This window comes from Lissotriton helveticus, chromosome 2_1 (genome assembly GCF_964261635.1).
Source record: "Lissotriton helveticus chromosome 2_1, aLisHel1.1, whole genome shotgun sequence".
In the NCBI taxonomy this organism is placed as follows: Eukaryota; Metazoa; Chordata; class Amphibia; order Caudata; family Salamandridae; genus Lissotriton; species Lissotriton helveticus.
The window spans coordinates 20107356-20125945 of record NC_136059.1 but is presented as its reverse complement, the minus strand read 5'-3'; the positions used below and the strand labels follow the sequence as shown (position 1 = coordinate 20125945).

General features: G+C 54.9%; 1 protein-coding gene across 2 annotated transcripts in view; it reads left to right on the top strand.

Moving 5' to 3' along the window:
• LOC144819184 (avidin-related protein 1-like) overlaps positions 1 to 18590 on the top strand; it is a 64398-nt gene that overhangs the window by 9317 nt on the left and 36491 nt on the right. Inside the window, exon 2 of one of the 2 annotated variants that reach the window (XM_078677158.1) lies at positions 9951 to 10134. In XM_078677158.1, the coding sequence (XP_078533284.1) occupies positions 9951 to 10134 (184 nt within the window). Of the gene's footprint in view, positions 1 to 9920; positions 10135 to 18590 lie in introns of both variants that reach the window. The other variant, XM_078677157.1, reaches the window with a different exon arrangement.

The following is an 18590-nucleotide window of genomic DNA, read 5'->3' as shown; positions in this document are numbered from 1 at the left end:
TTTACCTTGCATCGCCATTCTAAGACCACGTATTCCCTGGCTTTCGTTTTTGGCGCTGCCTCAGCCTTGTAAATCCGGGACGGCATCAAAAAGCAATGGGAGATGAAGTGGAATCCCCACAGCAGCACCCACTGCACACCCCTTTGCCGCAGAGGACTGCTGCGGAAAGGGTCATATTTACAAGGTGGCGTTAAGCCACGTTAAGTGGCTGAGCGCCACTATGAAAATATGTGAATGGCATAATGACACCAGAGCGTCCAAAAAAGTGCCGCTCTGGTGGCAAAAGGGTCTTGTAAATATGCCCCTGCGTCTCTACCTTCTTGCCCAGAGAAGACAAGGACAGTGTCCACTTCACCTGCCCTGCTCACAGGTGGACCCAGCAGTGGCCGTGTGGGTTAACCTTGAAGCCTGTCCACCACAAACCATACAGAAGCTGGCCTCCAGCCTTGCAGTCAGGCCTATGGAGCAGCACACTCTAGAGTGACAGTGACTCTGTCACTGAGGTCACAGGACTCTTGAGGTCGGCCCGCCTCACCCATTGGTGCCTCCATTGGCCTTCTTTCAGCAGTAGTAGCTGCAACTCGCCAGGGATCAGCAATGCAGTAGTATCTGCATGTACACTGACCTAAGTTTGCAAACTCCACGGTCTCTCTGGTTTATTCACAAGCCCTTTTAACATGTGCTGCCTGCTTTCGGGCCATTGGAATTACGCAGCAATGGAGCGAAATTATGTGGAGGTGTTAGCTAAATTATGCAGCAGAAAAGGCTGCAGCGTATTGCGGTATATTTTCTGATACATTATCATTTTGACATTTTTACACATACCTACAGTCTATGCAAAGATGTTGCTTTATTAGTGTCAGTGTGACATAGAAATGCAGCAGTGGGAAAGGTGACCAGTCAACCTTTGCAAAAGAGCTGTCCACTTCGCAGCAACACAAGGCACATTTTTTGTAACTTTTCATCTGTTTGAGCTACAAAATGTTTTATATTAAAATCGTCTGATTATGCAGCAGATGATGTATGGTGTCGCAAATATGGCAGAGCCATAATTATGTGGAAAACATTGGCAAACTGGGATATTTAATATTTTGCCATTAATGTTTGAACTGCTCATGCGGAAAAAGGGAGGAGAAGAGCTGATGACTCCACGGCTCAGACACAAATGTCTTGTGCTTGCACTTTTAAGAGTATTTGGGGCCTTCTGTGATTTGAACCATATCCCACTTTGTGAGTGTATTTTAGTGTCAATAACTCAAATTAAACCTTAAATAAACCTGTGTGTCCATTGGTTGAAATAAATAATGTTATAAGCTGTAGCTGGTCAGTGAAATGCCAAACAAATAGTAAAGATTAGGATGTTTTGCTTCTTCGGGCCACACCTCTGACTCCGCCCCCTGACCCCATCCTCGGGTATCCCCCCTTTGATTCTCCGCCCCCTGACCCCTTCCTCGGGTATCCCCCCTCTGATTCTCCACCCACTGACCCCATCCTCGGGTATCCCCCCTCTGATTCTCCGCCCCCCTGACCCCATCCTCGGGTATCCCCCCTCTGATTCTCCACCCACTGACCCCATCCTCGGGTATCCTCCCTCTGATTCTCCGCCCACTGACCCCATCCTCGGGTATCCTCCCTCTGATTCTCCGCCCACTGACCCCATCCTCGGGTATCCTCCCTCTGATTCTCCGCCCCCCTGACCCCATCCTCGGGTATCCTCCCTCTGATTCTCCACCCACTGACCCCATCCTCGGGTATCCTCCCTCTGATTCTCCGCCCACTGACCCCATCCTCGGGTATCCTCCCTCTGATTCTCCGCCCACTGACCCCATCCTCGGGTATCCCCCCTCTGATTCTCCACCCACTGACCCCATCCTCGGGTATCCTCCCTCTGATTCTCCACCCACTGACCCCATCCTCGGGTATCCTCCCTCTGATTCTCCGCCCCCCTGACCCCATCCTCGGGTATCCCCCCTCTGATTCTCCGCCCCCTGACCCCATCCTCGGGTATCCTCCCTCTGATTCTCCACCCACTGACCCCATCCTCTGGTATCCTCCCTCTGATTCTCCGCCCCCCTGACCCCATCCTCGGGTATCCCCCCTCTGATTCTCCACCCACTGACCCCATCCTCGGGTATCCCCCCTCTGATTCTCCGCCCCCCTGACCCCATCCTCGGGTATCCCCCCTCTGATTCTCCACCCACTGACCCCATCCTCGGGTATCCTCCCTCTGATTCTCCACCCACTGACCCCATCCTCGGGTATCCTCCCTCTGATTCTCCGCCCCCCTGACCCCATCCTCGGGTATCCCCCCTCTGATTCTCCACCCACTGACCCCATCCTTGGGTATCCCCCCTCTGATTCTCCGCCCACTGACCCCATCCTCGGGTATCCTCCCTCTGATTCTCCGCCCCCCTGACCCCATCCTCGGGTATCCCCCCTCTGATTCTCCGCCCCTGACCCCATCCTCGGGTATCCCCCCTCTGATTCTCCGCCCCCTGACCCCATCCTCGGGTATCCCCTCTCTGATTCTCCACCCACTGACCCCATCCTCGGGTATCCTCCCTCTGATTCTCCGCCCCCCTGACCCCATCCTCGGGTATCCCCCCTCTGATTCTCCACCCACTGACTCCATCCTCGGGTATCCTCCCTCTGATTCTCCACCCACTGACTCCATCCTCGGGTATCCCCTCTCTGATTCTCCACCCACTGACCCCATCCTCGGGTATCCTCCCTCTGATTCTCCGCCCCCCTGACCCCATCCTCGGGTATCCCCCCTCTGATTCTCCACCCACTGACCCCATCCTCGGGTATCCTCCCTCTGATTCTCCGCCCCCCTGACCCCATCCTCGGGTATCCTCCCTCTGATTCTCCACCCACTGACCCCATCCTCGGGTATCCTCCCTCTGATTCTCCACCCCCTGACCCCATCCTCGGGTATCCTCCCTCTGATTCTCCGCCCCCCTGACCCCATCCTCGGGTATCCCCCCTCTGATTCTCCACCCACTGACCCCATCCTCGGGTATCCTCCCTCTGATTCTCCGCCCACTGACCCCATCCTCGGGTATCCTCCCTCTGATTCTCCACCCACTGACCCCATCCTCGGGTATCCTCCCTCTGATTCTCCGCCCACTGACCCCATCCTCGGGTATCCCCCCTCTGATTCTCCGCCCACTGACCCCATCCTCGGGTATCCTCCCTCTGATTCTCCGCCCACTGACCCCATCCTCGGGTATCCTCCCTCTGATTCTCCGCCCACTGACCCCATCCTCAGGTATCCCCCCTCTGATTCTCCGCCCACTGACCCCATCCTCGGGTATCCTCCCTCTGATTCTCCATCCACTGACCCCATCCTCGGGTATCCTCCCTCTGATTCTCCACCCACTGACCCCATCCTCGGGTATCCTCCCTCTGATTCTCCGCCCCCCTGACCCCATCCTCGGGTATCCCCCCTCTGATTCTCCACCCACTGACCCCATCCTCAGGTATCCCCCCTCTGATTCTCCGCCCCCCTGACCCCATCCTCGGGTATCCTCCCTCTGATTCTCCACCCACTGACCCCATCCTCGGGTATCCTCCCTCTGATTCTCCGCCCCCTGACCCCTTCCTCGGGTATCCCCCCTCTGATTCGCCGCCCCCTGACCCCATCCTCCCCCCCTCTGATTCCCTGCCCACAGTCCCCACTTTTCTCCCTCCTTTCCCCGCTGCACTGACTATCTCATCTCTAAGGGGACTGCACTGCTTCTGCTCACTAGTGAACTCACCCGGCCCAACTCTTCCAGTGTGAACTCACCAGCACCCCTCTCTTCCAGTGTGAACTCACCTGGCCCCTCTCTTCCAGTGTGAACTCACCAGCACCCCTCTCTTCCAGTGTGAACTCACCCGGCCCCTCTCTTCCAGTGTGAACTCACCCGGCCCCTCTCTTCCAGTGTGAACTCACCAGCACCCCTCTCTTCCAGTGTGAACTCACCAGCACCCCTCTCTTCCAGTGTGAACTCACCAGCACCCCTCTCTTCCAGTGTGAACTCACCCGGCCCCTCTCTTCCAGTGTGAACTCACCCGGCCCCTCTCTTCCAGTGTGAACTCACCAGCACCCCTCTCTTCCAGTGTGAACTCACCAGCACCCCTCTCTTCCAGTGTGAACTCACCAGCACCCCTCTCTTCCAGTGTGAACTCACCAGCACCCCTCTCTTTCAGTGTCAACTCACCTGCGCCCCTTTCTTCCAGTGTGAACTCACCCACGCCCCTCTCTTCAAGTGTGAACTCACCTGTGCCCCTCTCTTTCAGTGTGAACTTACTCGCCCCCTCTCTTTCCATGTGAACTCACCCACACCCCTCTCTTCCAGTGTGAATTCAGCTGGCCCCTCTCATTCTGTGTGATCTTGTGGAAAAGTAAATTTTGCCATGTTCTGTGTCCCTACGTGTCCTCCATCTTATGTTATGTGTGCATGATTAATATGCATATGTATCCCCCATGTTTGATTAAAGACGCAATTACAGTTGTGTCCACTGTTCCCTCCAAGCTGCGCGGATGAGCGGGCGCGCACATCTATCACCTGGAGCGCGCATTATAAATTACAACGCGCGCACTGGCAACTGAGGACCTTCGCGCCGCCGCTTTTAAAATGCGTGCGGCGCGAAAACGGTAAGATGATGTCCCTTTTTGTAAGTAATCATGTTAATCGCGCGCCCGTTAAGCGCAGCGATTAACATGATTAGTTTAACAACGGCTCCCAATCAGCCCCCCAGTTGTGCTTTATTAACAAATGAAAGGCAGCATGTCTACAACTACGTCGTGATTGTAGACTTGCTGCCTTTCATTTGTGAAAGGCAGACAAAGCAAGCAGGGGACAGAGAACCGGAACGGGTGTATCGAAGCCGAGGGTTGTTAGGGTGAAAGCGTGAACAAGTGCAGAGGGTTGTTAGGGTGATAGCAAGAAAAAGTGAAAGAGGACATGCTCTATCCCCACAGCATTAACAAGTGAAAATGAATGGCTGGCTGATTAGGTGAGTGGAGAGATGAAGAAGGTTTGGAATGGAAGTGGCCGAGAAAGGGAAGAGGCAGCGTTTAGGTGGGAGTGAGCAGAGGACAGAGATCATGAAAAGGAAGAGAAGAGAGTCTGGGAGAAGTAATGGCAGAACAGATGCTGAGAATGGAGCATATAATATAGTACAACGTATTATTTTTTCGTATACGTGGATGTAGCATATTCAGCTCATCTATCACTGTGAATATTTGGTTACTTATTTTGCTCATGCTATAATTCTAGATCCGGACACAAATGAGATGCGTGTGGTGTTTGGTAAAAATCCAGGCATACCTTTAATGCATACTGCTTCTGACTTATATATTGTAAGCTCTTACCGTGTATGTGGTCTGACATAATGACAACAGATACTGTGCATGTAGATGTACATAGCTGTGCCGCACACTGTGCAAGCTGACTCATACAACGGACAGCCACTGTACCTTATGACTGGTAAAACAGTGCCACACGCTTACTGTTTAAGGTCCTCCAGTCTAAAGTCACTGTGATGCACTGTACATGTGGTTGACCTATCACATACCGTTCATGCTACCAAATGCCGCTGTAAAAGATGTTCGTGAGGACCAGGGCTATGACAGTGTTGCCTTCTCTGCCTAACGCAAGAAATACACGAGCTCCGAGGTCTTGTGGTGTTGCATTTTTTCACCCCATTGATTGTGCGATAGTGCTTTTCATCAGAGATGTGTGATTATCTCGTTCCTCTCTCGGTTGGGGATGGGGATTTTGATGGACCCTTGCCAGAGGCGCAACTAGAGTGAAATAATCGGGGGGTGGGGGGGGCTAAGAACAAATTTCGGGGGGGGCTGAATCTTTAGGCAATCGGCAGAGTCGAGCTGCAGGGGCTCTTAGAAGCGGTGAAACAACAACAAAGCCCCATTAATATGCACACGGTCATTAAAGACCTGTGAACTGCTCGGGTGCGGCTGTGAGCGGCCTGGGAAGTGTCTCTTCCCGGGCTGCCACACACAAGATGGGGGGTGGTGCTGAAGCCCTTTGAGGCCAATGGGTGTTGCGCGCCTGTCCCTTGCTCACTTTGCCACTGGATTCAAGATAGCCTGGCTGATGAAGGTTTTGAACCCGAAACCGGTTCCAGGATGCTTGTTTCAGGTCCAAGGAAGACATGGCTTGGCAGTTGGGCTGGACTGTTCCCATAAGGCACAGGGTCAGACTGATTTGCATATGGCCATGTCTGAACTGGGGTAGTGGAGAGAGCTAAAACTTTGGCATATGTATTTGCCATCTTTCAGACATGGGAACATCTGTTGCCTTTGTGAAAGGACTATGTTATAGAAGTGTGCAGTGATGTGGGTAGATCCATCCTCGGGCATAAAACTACAATTTCCAAGGAGAAAGTATAGCCAAGTTAATATTGGCGTATTCAAACCCCACATATTGTCCCAGTGGAAGAGAAACCATGGACAGGAACAGAGAGAGGGATCAGATTCCCAGAGAGCTCTTCACTTTACGTTACGACATTTGTTTCCTAGTCGTCTCGCTGTTCACAGGCAGTTCTCCTCAGGAGTTTCTCACTCTGGCTCCCAGCAGTTCTTGCTTCTTACAGGGCCCCTTGCATAAGTGTAGCTCAGTTCCTACTGTGGATTACGTTATTCAGTAATTCTGTCAAAGGCGGATGTATTCGGCGAAACATTAACATTTGGTGCTAGAATACACACCAGGTAATTCACCAACTCGTGTTCCAAAGTTTACATCGCCGATAATAAGTTGGGCGTGCTACCATACCCTGTGTATGGCTTACGGCTTTGCTTAAGATGTTCCTCAATAGGTGGTTGGGAACTTCCAAAGAAAGAATATCACGCTCTTTCCCAAAATTAACTCAATTTGATTGTGACTGTTAATACAGTGGCTGACAGTGGCTGGTGGTTATACTTACTGTGTTCGCTCTGTAGTTCTTTTTTTTCCCCTCGGCACCTTGACTCTCTACTGGTGATGACTGGCCCTCTCACTGCTGTCTCCTGACTGCATGATGCAGCAGTGCACTCTCCCATGCCCAGTGGACTGGAGTCGGCCGCCCTGGGCTGCTTGGAAATAATTCTCCAGCATGGCCAATAATTTAGCTCCTGTGCCCCCTGAACAGAGGCGGATGCCTGGACAGGTCTGAGCACCATCATGCTTTACAGGTCGTGCTTTTGGACTTGCTGGCTTTACTTTTAGGTAACACATAAGTTTGAAATCTTTGCTTAGCTTGTGTGCCGCCCAGCTGGTGTTTTGCTGCTTCTTTCTGTCTCTGCATCCAGATATATAATACAACAAGTAACATTATACCTACAGCAGTAAAATCTTATGATGGTACCACTATTGGAGTCTTGTGCTTTTCTAAACACGAAGTGTACTTGCCTGTGTAACCAATTCATGTCATGGTGTGTGTATCCAACTTGCAAACCTGCCTTAAGACCCTTAACATGGCGCTGTATGTGTGGAAATGCAGTTTTTTCCCTTTTTTAAGCAAAGGTTTAGAGTGATATTTGGCGCCGCTCCCCCACGCGCGGTCTGGTTCCTGGCGCACATAGTCTTCCTTGCAGCGCACATAGACCCTACACTGCCGCCCACAGAGGGAAAAAATTAGAGGGAACATTGGTTGTGTCCATCACTAGTATGCCAGTTTCCAGTTCTCGTGAAAGCTACGAGTATCAGGCCTATGTAAAGTTACGTTGCCACGTTTCTCAGTGTGCACGTTATTTCATTATAAAGTCCCTTTTTCTAGGCCTCAAAAGGGCCCGGACACCAGATTCAGCTCCTGTCTCCTGAGCTCTCGCTGAGGAGCGACACAGCCCCCACCTGTATCCTCGACCCTTCACTTACTTCCTGCCTCGCAGTGCCCGGCTCAGCCTGGCTCTGCCTACGAGTCTGCCAAGAGTATGTTATGATTCTAGTTATCAGTCCAGCCCTCCTTCTCTGCATTCCTAAGCTACTGAATCGCATCAATAGTTTCCGTCATTGTCTAGTCTTTACGTCTCCATGTAGGAGAAATACTGTATTAATGGTCATTTAATATTCTCCAACACGCACTACATGTAGAATAATGCATGCTCCAGTCTTAGAGTCTGTTAGCCTTTCCCCTCCTGACTTCTAGTTTATATCAACATGTCCTCTAAACATTAGATACTAGATAGGGTTTAGGTACATGTCGCCCTGACTCTCCAGACTTCAGTCTCTACTCCTAGCGCAGAGTTCATAGCCCCCAGCTTCTCCTAGTAATACGTCATTGCCAGTTTGCGCGCACCACTAGGTTAGAGGTCCCGGCTCCTTAGGTAGCCCCCTCCATGTTTCCGCCCCATTTATGACATATTCTGTTACGTTTACATCACATGTCTATGTATACGCCCTGTTACACCCACTTTCACCCTTATCTTTCGCGACTGCTATTGACCACACCCACTGCTCCGCCTATCATATGTATTGTAATGCAACTGTTTTAGTATATATATGTTGTACATTGTTATTAAAGTTACGCCTGCCTGCTCATTCCAGATCCTGCCCCCGGCAGCGCTGCCATCCTATTCCTGTGCAGCTTGTCCTGTTCCTGTCCTTTATGCTGTATTAAACCTGCAAACTCCTACTACCTCGAATCTTGACTCTTATTTATTGAGCTATCTGTTATTGCTATGTCCAGTCAAACCTAGATCCGGTATTATTTATTTATATACCACAATCTCACCCGGCCCCTGTCTTCAAGTGTAAACTCACCCGGTCCCTCTCATTCTGTCGGAACTCACCCACGCCCCTCTCTTTCAGAGTGAACTCACCTGTGATCACTCATCCAATGTGAGCTCACCTGTGCCCCTCTCATTTAGTGTGAACTCACCCACGCCCCTCTCTTCCAGTGTGAACTCACCCATGCCCCTGTCTTCCAGTGTGAACTCACCCGGCTCCTTCCCTCCCATGTGAACTCATCCAGCCCCTTCCCTCCCGTGTGAACTCACATGTGCCTCTCTCATTTAGTGTGAACTCACCCGCCCCTCTCTTTCAGTGTGAACTCACCACGCCCTCTCTTTCAGTGTGAACTCACCCGCCCCTCTCTTCCAGTGTGAACTCACCCGCCCCTCTCTTTCAGAGTGAACTCACCTGTGATCACTCATCCAATGTGAGCTCACCTGTGCCCCTCTCATTTAGTGTGAACTCACCCACGCCCCTCTCTTTCAGTGTGAACTCATCCAGCCCCTTCCCTCCCGTGTGAACTCACCCGCCCCTCTCTTTCAGTGTGAACTCACCCGCCCCTGTCTCCCTGCCTTTCAGTGTGAACTCACCCGCCCCTCTCTTTCAGTGTGAACTCACCCGCCCCTCTCTTTCAGTGTGAACTCACCCGCCCCTCTCTTTCAGTGTGAACTCACCCGCCCCTCTCTTTCAGTGTGAACTCACCCGCCCCTCTCTTTCAGTGTGAACTCACCCGTACCCTCTCTTTCAGTGTGAACTCACCCGCCCCTGTCTTTCAGTGTGAACTCACCCGCCCCTGTCTTTCAGTGTGAACTCACCCGCCCCTCTCTTTCAGTGTGAACTCACCCGCCCCTCTCTTTCAGTGTGAACTCACCCGCCCCTCTCTTTCAGTGTGAACTCACCCGTACCCTCTCTTTCAGTGTGAACTCACCCGCCCCTCTCTTTCAGTGTGAACTCACCCGTACCCTCTCTTTCAGTGTGAACTCACCCGTACCCTCTCTTTCAGTGTGAACTCACCCGCCCCTGTCTTTCAGTGTGAACTCACCCGCCCCTGTCTTTTAGTGTGAACTCACCCGCCCCTCTCTTTCAGTGTGAACTCACCCGCCCCTCTCTTTCAGTGTGAACTCACCCGCCCCTCTCTTTCAGTGTGAACTCACCCGCCCCTCTCTTTCAGTGTGAACTCACCCGTACCCTTTCTTTCAGTATGAACTCACCCGCACCCCTCTCTTCCAGTGTGACGTGGGCGGGATCTGGCAGAGTGAGCATGGCACCCTGCTGACCATGGAGCTGGGTGTCAACAGATCGATCGATGGCACCTATCAATCATCCGAGGGCGCTCCGAAGTCTCACCTGCTTGGATACCAGCAGGCTGGCGACAGCCCCACCTTCGGAGTGGCGGTGAAGAACGTGGCTGACCGTGAGTACTGCGCAATGCGATAGCTTCTGGCCGTTGTATGATTGACACCTCCAGGGGGCCACGCCCCTTCCCTCTCCCACTTACCACCACTGGCACTTGTCTGCTCCCCCACCTGCTGCTCCTACTTTCCTTCCCACCTTCCTTTCTCCACCCTTTTCACCTTCTTGGCATTTGAGCTGTGCACTGACCCAGGGTCACTCCTGCCTGCAGCTCGTGGATCAAGGGCGGAATGGGGCCAGTGAGCTGTGCACTGAGAGCTGTGTACTGACCCAGGGTCACTCCTGCCCGCAGCTCAGAGAACAAGGGTGGGATGGGGGTGAGTGAGCTGTGCACTGAGAGCTGTGCACTGACCCAGGGTCACTCCTGCCTGCAGCTCGGGGATCACGGGCGGGATGGGGCCAGTGAGCTGTGCACAGTGAGCTGTGCACAGACCCAGGGTCACTCCTGCCTGCAGCTCGGGGATCAAGGGTGGGATGGGGGGAGTGAGCTGTGCACAGACCCAGGGTCACTCCTGCCTGCAGCTCGTGGATCAAGGGCGGAATGGGGCCAGTGAGCTGTGCACTGAGAGCTGTGTACTGACCCAGGGTCACTCCTGCCTGCAGCTCAGAGAACAAGGGTGGGATGGGGTGAGTGAGCTGTGCATAGTGAGCTGTGCACAGACCCAGGGTCACTCCTGCCTGCAGCTCAGGGATCACGGGCGGGATGGTGCCAGTGAGCTGTGCACAGTGAGCTGTGCACAGATCCAGAATCACTCCTGCCTGCAGCTCGGGCAGCAAGGGTGGGATGGGGCCAGTGAGCTGTGCACAGTGAGCTGTGCACAGACCCAGGGTCACTCCTGCCTGCAGCTCGGGGATCACGGGCGGGATGGTGCCAGTGAGCTGTGCACAGAGAGCTGTGCACTGACCCAGAGTCCCTCCTGCCTGCAGCTCGGGCATCAAGGGTGGGATGGGGGTGAGTGAGCTGTGCATAGTGAGCTGTGCACAGACCCAGGGTCACTCCTGCCTGCAGCTCGGGCAGCAAGGGTGGGATAGGGGTGAGTGAGCTGTGCATAGTAAGCTGTGCACAGACCCAGGGTCACTCCTGCCTGCAGCTCGGGGATCAAGGGTGGGATGGGGGTGAGTGAGCTGTGCATAGTGAGCTGTGCACTGACCCAGGGTCACTCCTGCCTGCAGCTCGGGCAACAAGGGTGGGATGGGGGGAGTGAGCTGTGTACAGTGAACTGTGCACAGACCCAGAGTCCCTCCTGCCTGCAGCTCGGGCATCAAGGGTGGGATGGGGGTGAGTGAGCTGTGCATAGTGAGCTGTGCTCAGACACAGGGTCACTCCTACCTGCAGCTCGGGGATCAAGGGCGGGATGGGGCCAGTGAGCTGTGCATAGTGAGCTGTGCTCAGACCCAGGGTCACTTCTGCCTGCAGCTCGGGCATCAAGGGTGGGATGGGGGTGAGTGAGCTGTGCATAGTGACCTGTGCTCAGACACAGGGTCACTCCTACCTGCAGCTCGGGCATCAAGGGTGGGATGGGGGTGAGTGAGCTGTGCATAGTGAGCTGTGCACAGACCCAGGGTCACTCCTGCCTGCAGCTCGGGCATCAAGGGTGGGATGGGGGTGAGTGAGCTGTGCATAGTGAGCTGTGCACAGATCCAGAGTCCCTCCTGCCTGTAGCTCGGGGATCAAGGGTGGGATGGGGGTGAGTGAGCTGTGCACTGAGAGCTGTGCACAGACCCAGGGTCACTCCTGCCTGCAGCTCGGGGATCAAGGGCGGGATGGGGGCCAGTGAGCTGTGCACAGTGAGCTGTGCACAGACCCAGAGTCACTCCTGCCTGCAGCTCGGGGATCAAGGGCGGGATGGCGCCAGTGAGCTGTGCATAGTGAGCTGTGCTCAGACCCAGGGTCACTCCTGCCTGCAGCTCGAGGATCAAGGGAGGGATGGCGCCAGTGAGCTGTGCATAGTGAGCTGTGCTCAGACCCAGGGTCACTCCTGCCTGCAGCTCGGGCATCAAGGGTGGGATGGGGGTGAGTGAGCTGTGCACAGTGAGCTGTGCACAGATCCAGAGTCCCTCCTGCCTGCAGCTCGGGCAACAAGGGTGGGATGGGGGTGAGTGAGCTGTGCACAGTGAGCTGTGCACAGACCCAGAGTCACTCCTGCCTGCAGCTCGGGGATCACGGACGGGATGTGGTGAGTGAGCTGTGCATAGTGAGCTGTGCACAGACCCAGGGTCACTCCTGCCTGCAGCTCGGGGATCAAGGGCGGGATGGGGCCAGTGAGCTGTGCACAGTGAGCTGTGCACAGACCCAGAGTCACTCCTGCCTGCAGCTCGGGGAACAAGGGCGTGATGGGGGTGAGTGAGCTGTGCACTGAGAGCTGTGCACAGACCCAGGGTCACTCCTGCCTGCAGCTCGGGGATCAAGGGAGGGATGGTGCCAGTGAGCTGTGCATAGTGACCTGTGCTCAGACACAGGGTCACTCCTACCTGCAGCTCGGGGATCAAGGGCGGGATGGGGCCAGTGAGCTGTGCACAGTGAGCTGTGCACAGACCCAGAGTCACTCCTGCCTGCAGCTCGGGGATCAAGGGCGGGATGGGGGTGAGTGAGCTGTGCATAGTGAGCTGTGCAGAGACCCAGGGTCACTCCTACCTGCAGCTCGGGGATCAAGGGCGGGATGGGGGTGAGTGAGCTGTGCATAGTGAGCTGTGCACAGACCCAGGGTCACTCCTGCCTGCAGCTCGGGCAACAAGCGTGGGATGGGGGTGAGTGAGCTGTGCACTGAGAGCTGTGCACTGACCCAGGGTCACTCCTGCCTGCAGCTCGGGGATCACGGGCGGGATGGTGCCAGTGAGCTGTGCACAGAGAGCTGTGCACTGACCCAGAGTCCCTCCTGCCTGCAGCTCGGGCATCAAGGGTGGGATGGGGGTGAGTGAGCTGTGCATAGTGAGCTGTGCACAGACCCAGGGTCACTCCTGCCTGCAGCTCGGGCATCAAGGGTGGGATGGGGGTGAGTGAGCTGTGCATAGTGAGCTGTGCACAGACCCAGGGTCACTCCTGCCTGCAGCTCGGGCAGCAAGGGTGGGATAGGGGTGAGTGAGCTGTGCATAGTGAGCTGTGCACAGACCCAGGGTCACTCCTGCCTGCAGCTCGGGCATCAAGGGTGGGATGGGGGCCAGTGAGCTGTGCATAGTGAGCTGTGCACAGACCCAGGGTCACTCCTGCCTGCAGCTCGGGCATCAAGGGTGGGATGGGGGTGAGTGAGCTGTGCATAGTGAGCTGTGCACAGATCCAGAATCACTCCTGCCTGCAGCTCGGGCAACAAGGGTGGGATGGGGGTGAGTGAGCTGTGCATAGTGAGCTGTGCACAGACCCAGGGTCACTCCTGCCTGCAGCTCGGGGATCAAGGGTGGGATGGGGGGAGTGAGCTGTGTACAGTGAACTGTGCACAGATCCAGAGTCACTCCTGCCTGCAGCTCGGGGATCAAGGGTGGGATGGGGGTGAGTGAGCTGTGCTCAGACCCAGGGTCACTCCTGCCTGCAGCTCGGGCATCAAGGGTGGGATGGGGGTGAGTGAGCTGTGCACAGTGAGCTGTGCACAGACCCAGGGTCACTCCTGCCTGCAGCTCGGGGATCAAGGGCGGGATGGGGCCAGTGAGCTGTGCATAGTGAGCTGTGCACAGATCCAGAATCACTCCTGCCTGCAGCTCGAGGATCAAGGGAGGGATGGCGCCAGTGAGCTGTGCATAGTGAGCTGTGCTCAGACCCAGGGTCACTCCTGCCTGCAGCTCGGGCATCAAGGGTGGGATGGGGGTGAGTGAGCTGTGCACAGTGAGCTGTGCAGAGACCCAGGGTCACTCCTACCTGCAGCTCGGGGATCAAGGGCGGGATGGGGGTGAGTGAGCTGTGCATAGTGAGCTGTGCACAGACCCAGGGTCACTCCTGCCTGCAGCTCGGGCAACAAGCGTGGGATGGGGGTGAGTGAGCTGTGCATAGTGAGCTGTGCACAGATCCAGAGTCCCTCCTGCCTGCAGCTCGGGCAACAAGGGTGGGATGGGGGTGAGTGAGCTGTGCACAGACCCAGAGTCACTCCTGCCTGCAGCTCGGGGATCAAGGGAGGGATGGTGCCAGTGAGCTGTGCACAGTGAGCTGTGCACTGACCCAGAGTCCCTCCTGCCTGCAGCTCGGGCATCAAGGGTGGGATGGGGGTGAGTGAGCTGTGCACTGACCCAGGGTCACTCTTGCCTGCAGCTCAGGGATCACGGGCGGGATGGGGCCAGTGAGCTGTGCATAGTGAGCTGTGCTCAGACACAGGGTCACTCCTGCCTGCAGCTCGGGGATCACGGACGGGATGTGGTGAGTGAGCTGTGCATAGTGAGCTGTGCACAGACCCAGGGTCACTCCTGCCTGCAGCTCGGGGATCAAGGGCGTGATGGGGGCCAGTGAGCTGTGCACAGTGAGCTGTGCACAGACCCAGGGTCACTCCTGCCTGCAGCTCAGGGATCACGGGCGGGATGGGGCCAGTGAGCTGTGCACAGTGAGCTGTGCACTGACCCAGGGTCACTCCTGCCTGCAGCTCGTGGATCAAGGGCGGGATGGGGCCAGTGAGCTGTGCACAGTGAGCTGTGCACAGACCCAGGGTCACTCCTGCCTGCAGCTCGGGCAACAAGGGTTGGATGGGGGTGAGTGAGCTGTGCATAGTGAGCTGTGCACAGACCCAGGGTCACTCCTGCCTGAAGCTCGGGGATCACGGACGGGATGTGGTGAGTGAGCTGTGCATAGTGAGCTGTGCACAGACCCAGGGTCACTCCTGCCTGCAGCTCGGGGATCAAGGGCGTGATGGGGGCCAGTGAGCTGTGCACAGTGAGCTGTGCACAGACCCAGGGTCACTCCTGCCTGCAGCTCGGGGATCAAGGGCGTGATGGGGGCCAGTGAGCTGTGCACAGTGAGCTGTGCACAGACCCAGGTTCACTCCTTCCTGCAGCTCGGGCAACAAGGGTGGGATGGGGGTGAGTGAGCTGTGCATAGTGAGCTGTGCACAGACCCAAGGTCACTCCTGCCTGCAGCTCAGGGATCACGGGCGGGATGGGGCCAGTGAGCTGTGTACAGTGAGCTGTGCACAGACCCAGGGTCACTCCTGCCTGCAGCTCAGGGATCACGGGCGGGATGGGGCCAGTGAGCTGTGCACAGTGAGCTGTGCACAGACCCAGAGTCACTCCTGCCTGCAGCTCGGGGATCAAGGGCGTGATGGGGGTGAGTGAGCTGTGCACTGAGAGCTGTGCACAGACCCAGAATCACTCCTGCCTGCAGCTCGGGGATCAAGGGAGGGATGGTGCCAGTGAGCTGTGCACAGTGAGCTGTGCACAGATCCAGAATCACTCCTGCCTGCAGCTCGGGCAACAAGGGTGGGATGGGGGTGAGTGAGCTGTGCATAGTGAGCTGTGCACAGACCCAAGGTCACTCCTGCCTGCAGCTCGGGCAACAAGGGTTGGATGGGGGTGAGTGAGCTGTGCATAGTGAGCTGTGCACAGACCCAGGGTCACTCCTGCCTGCAGCTCGGGGATCAAGGGCGGGATGGGGGTGAGTGAGCTGTGCACAGATCCAGAATCACTCCTGCCTGCAGCTCGGGCAACAAGGGTGGGATGGGGGTGAGTGAGCTGTGCATAGTGAGCTGTGCACAGACCCAAGGTCACTCCTGCCTGCAGCTCGGGCAACAAGGGTTGGATGGGGGTGAGTGAGCTGTGCATAGTGAGCTGTGCTCAGACACAGGGTCACTCCTGCCTGCAGCTCGGGGATCAAGGGCGGGATGGGGGTGAGTGAGCTGTGCATAGTGAGCTGTGCACAGACCCAGGGTCACTCCTGCCTGCAGCTCGGGGATCAAGGGCGGGATGGGGGTGAGTGAGCTGTGCTCAGACCCAGGGTCACTCCTGCCTGCAGCTCGGGCAACAAGGGTGGGATGGGGGTGAGTGAGCTGTGCATAGTGAGCTGTGCACAGACCCAGGGTCACTCCTGCCTGCAGCTCGGGGATCAAGGGCGGGATGGGAGTGAGTGAGCTGTGCATAGTGAGCTGTGCACAGACCCAGGGTCACTCCTGCCTGCAGCTCGGGGATCAAGGGCGGGATGGGAGTGAGTGAGCTGTGCATAGTGAGCTGTGCACAGACCCAGGGTCACTCCTGCCTGTAGCTCGGGGATCAAGGGAGGGATGGTGCCAGTGAGCTGTGCACAGTGAGCTGTGCACAGATCCAGAATCACTCCTGCCTGCAGCTCGGGCAACAAGGGTTGGATGGGGGTGAGTGAGCTGTGCACAGTGAGCTGTGCACAGACCCAGGGTCACTCCTGCCTGCAGCTCGGGCAACAAGCGTGGGATGGGGGTGAGTGAGCTGTGCATAGTGAGCTGTGCACAGACCCAGGGTCACTCCTGCCTGCAGCTCGGGGATTGGAGTTCTGGACTTTTTGGTTCTGTCCAGAGGTGTCAGGGATAACACCCGAAGACCCCGGAGTTCAACCTGTCTCGGTGCACAAACAAACAGAAACACGGGCTTCTCGATGGTGGCGTCAAAGACCAAAGGTTTATTACTGCAGGGACACAGAAGTCACAGAAACTACACATGGGCAGTATCTAGGAGCCTGTTCAATTTGTACAAAGAGGGTTGTTCCTTATATACTAAATATTCTGCTCGGGGCAAATTCTTTACATGTTACCACAGTTCTAAACATTCGTGTCTTAAACAATAAATATTTGGCGTTGCACAGGAATCGTCAACAGTATCTGATGTCAAAACATTACGAATGAGGGGTTCCCACTATTCCATCATAATCCCATGTCAATTTCTCATTCAAGACCCGAACCGCCTCATCGTAAATTTCGTTACCTCCCCCTAATAAAGGCCCAGAAGGAAAGGAGCAGAGCCAGGTGCAGAAGATAGAAAGACAGGATAAGAGATGTTTGTGGGTCGTAAATGGGCACGGTTACCAGCTTCGGCCGCCTAATCATGATCAGGCCAACGAACACAAGAACCAGTATAGCAGGACTGGCCTCAGGCTGGGGAGGCAGTTCTTGCCGAGTCATGCTGCCACAGCGTTGCTGGCCTAAGGTGCACGTGTCCCTCGCAAGGTGAATCGCCGGTTAAAGCCTACGTGTCCTTAGATGAAAAGAGGTCATTGCGTGTCCATTGACTATGTGAGGGCAAGGAATACAAAATGGCTTCCGTGTTCTAAGATGGATGCCACGGGTAGATCAGAAATGTGTTCATAACAGGAGTGCTCTTGCTCGTAGCATAGCGAAAACACCAGGATATACTAAATGGATCATTTGCGGTTCACTGATACCAAAATTATGTATTTACGACAATGTTACAAACACGAGTAAAATCGTCACGGAACCTCAGACCCTCCTTTTGCCCTTACATAGGCAATTACTCAGTCTATGTCAGAGTCAGAGTCTAATTCTATGCTCATTAGGTCAGTGACATGTTGTTGCACCATCATCTTGTCTCGTACCTTTTCTCCAAATGCAGGTGGTTTTCTGAAACAGGTTGCAGCACAGAGACTACACAAAGCGGGACCACATTGGATAATAAGGCAGCACGAGAACAGAAATACTAGGATGGCACCAATGACCATCAGAACCTTCCATCCCCACGCTGATACCAGAGTCCAAAACCACTCCATGAAGGACCAGTTTCCCTTATCTACGTGTATAGAGTCGGAAATCTTGTGTAGCTTAGAGATCGCTTCATAGACTGTTGGAGCATTATTTGGAATAAAGACACAGCAGCTCGATTGGATCATTCTGCATACCCCACCTCGATCTGCAAGTATTACGTCTAGAACCATTCGGTTCTGCAACGTCATGAGACGATCCGCCTGAAGCTCAGCTGTTAAGTTACTAAGGGCACCAGCCGTTTCTGTGATAGTAGATTCAACTACCCGTGTTAGTTGACGTAGATTTCTACTATTGGCCATAGGCCCCCAAAACGGAAGGAAACCTTTGAAGAAGTCTCCAGCTTCCTGACCAGCGGTATCTTCCTTGCTGAAGACACCTCTTGCTACTCTGGTCTTGTGATAATCTGAAGAAGCAGTGTATGTCGGAGGTAACAATCGAGCAATATAACATGAACCTGAAAAGTCAGCAGGCAGCCATGTATATGCTCTGTCCTGACAGATGAAGTAGGTACCCCTAGCAGTCAGGAAGGCAGGGGAGGAGTTAGACGGAAATACGTAAGTCTCAACGCACTCACTCCTCCCTAGCTGAGCTCTCAGATTTCTCCCATTTCCTTGTAAACAGACCTGACCTCGGTGAGGCACGACCCAAACTGAAGTGGAGCTTTTACGCTTGCTTTCTCCCAAACTAAGGCGATACTCGGTAGAGTTCCAACTCAAATACACCCGTAATTCATCTCTAGGGTAAGATGGAGTATTATTGACGTCTTTAATCATGTCAATAATTCCCTGGACTAAAGCTTTGTTGGCTG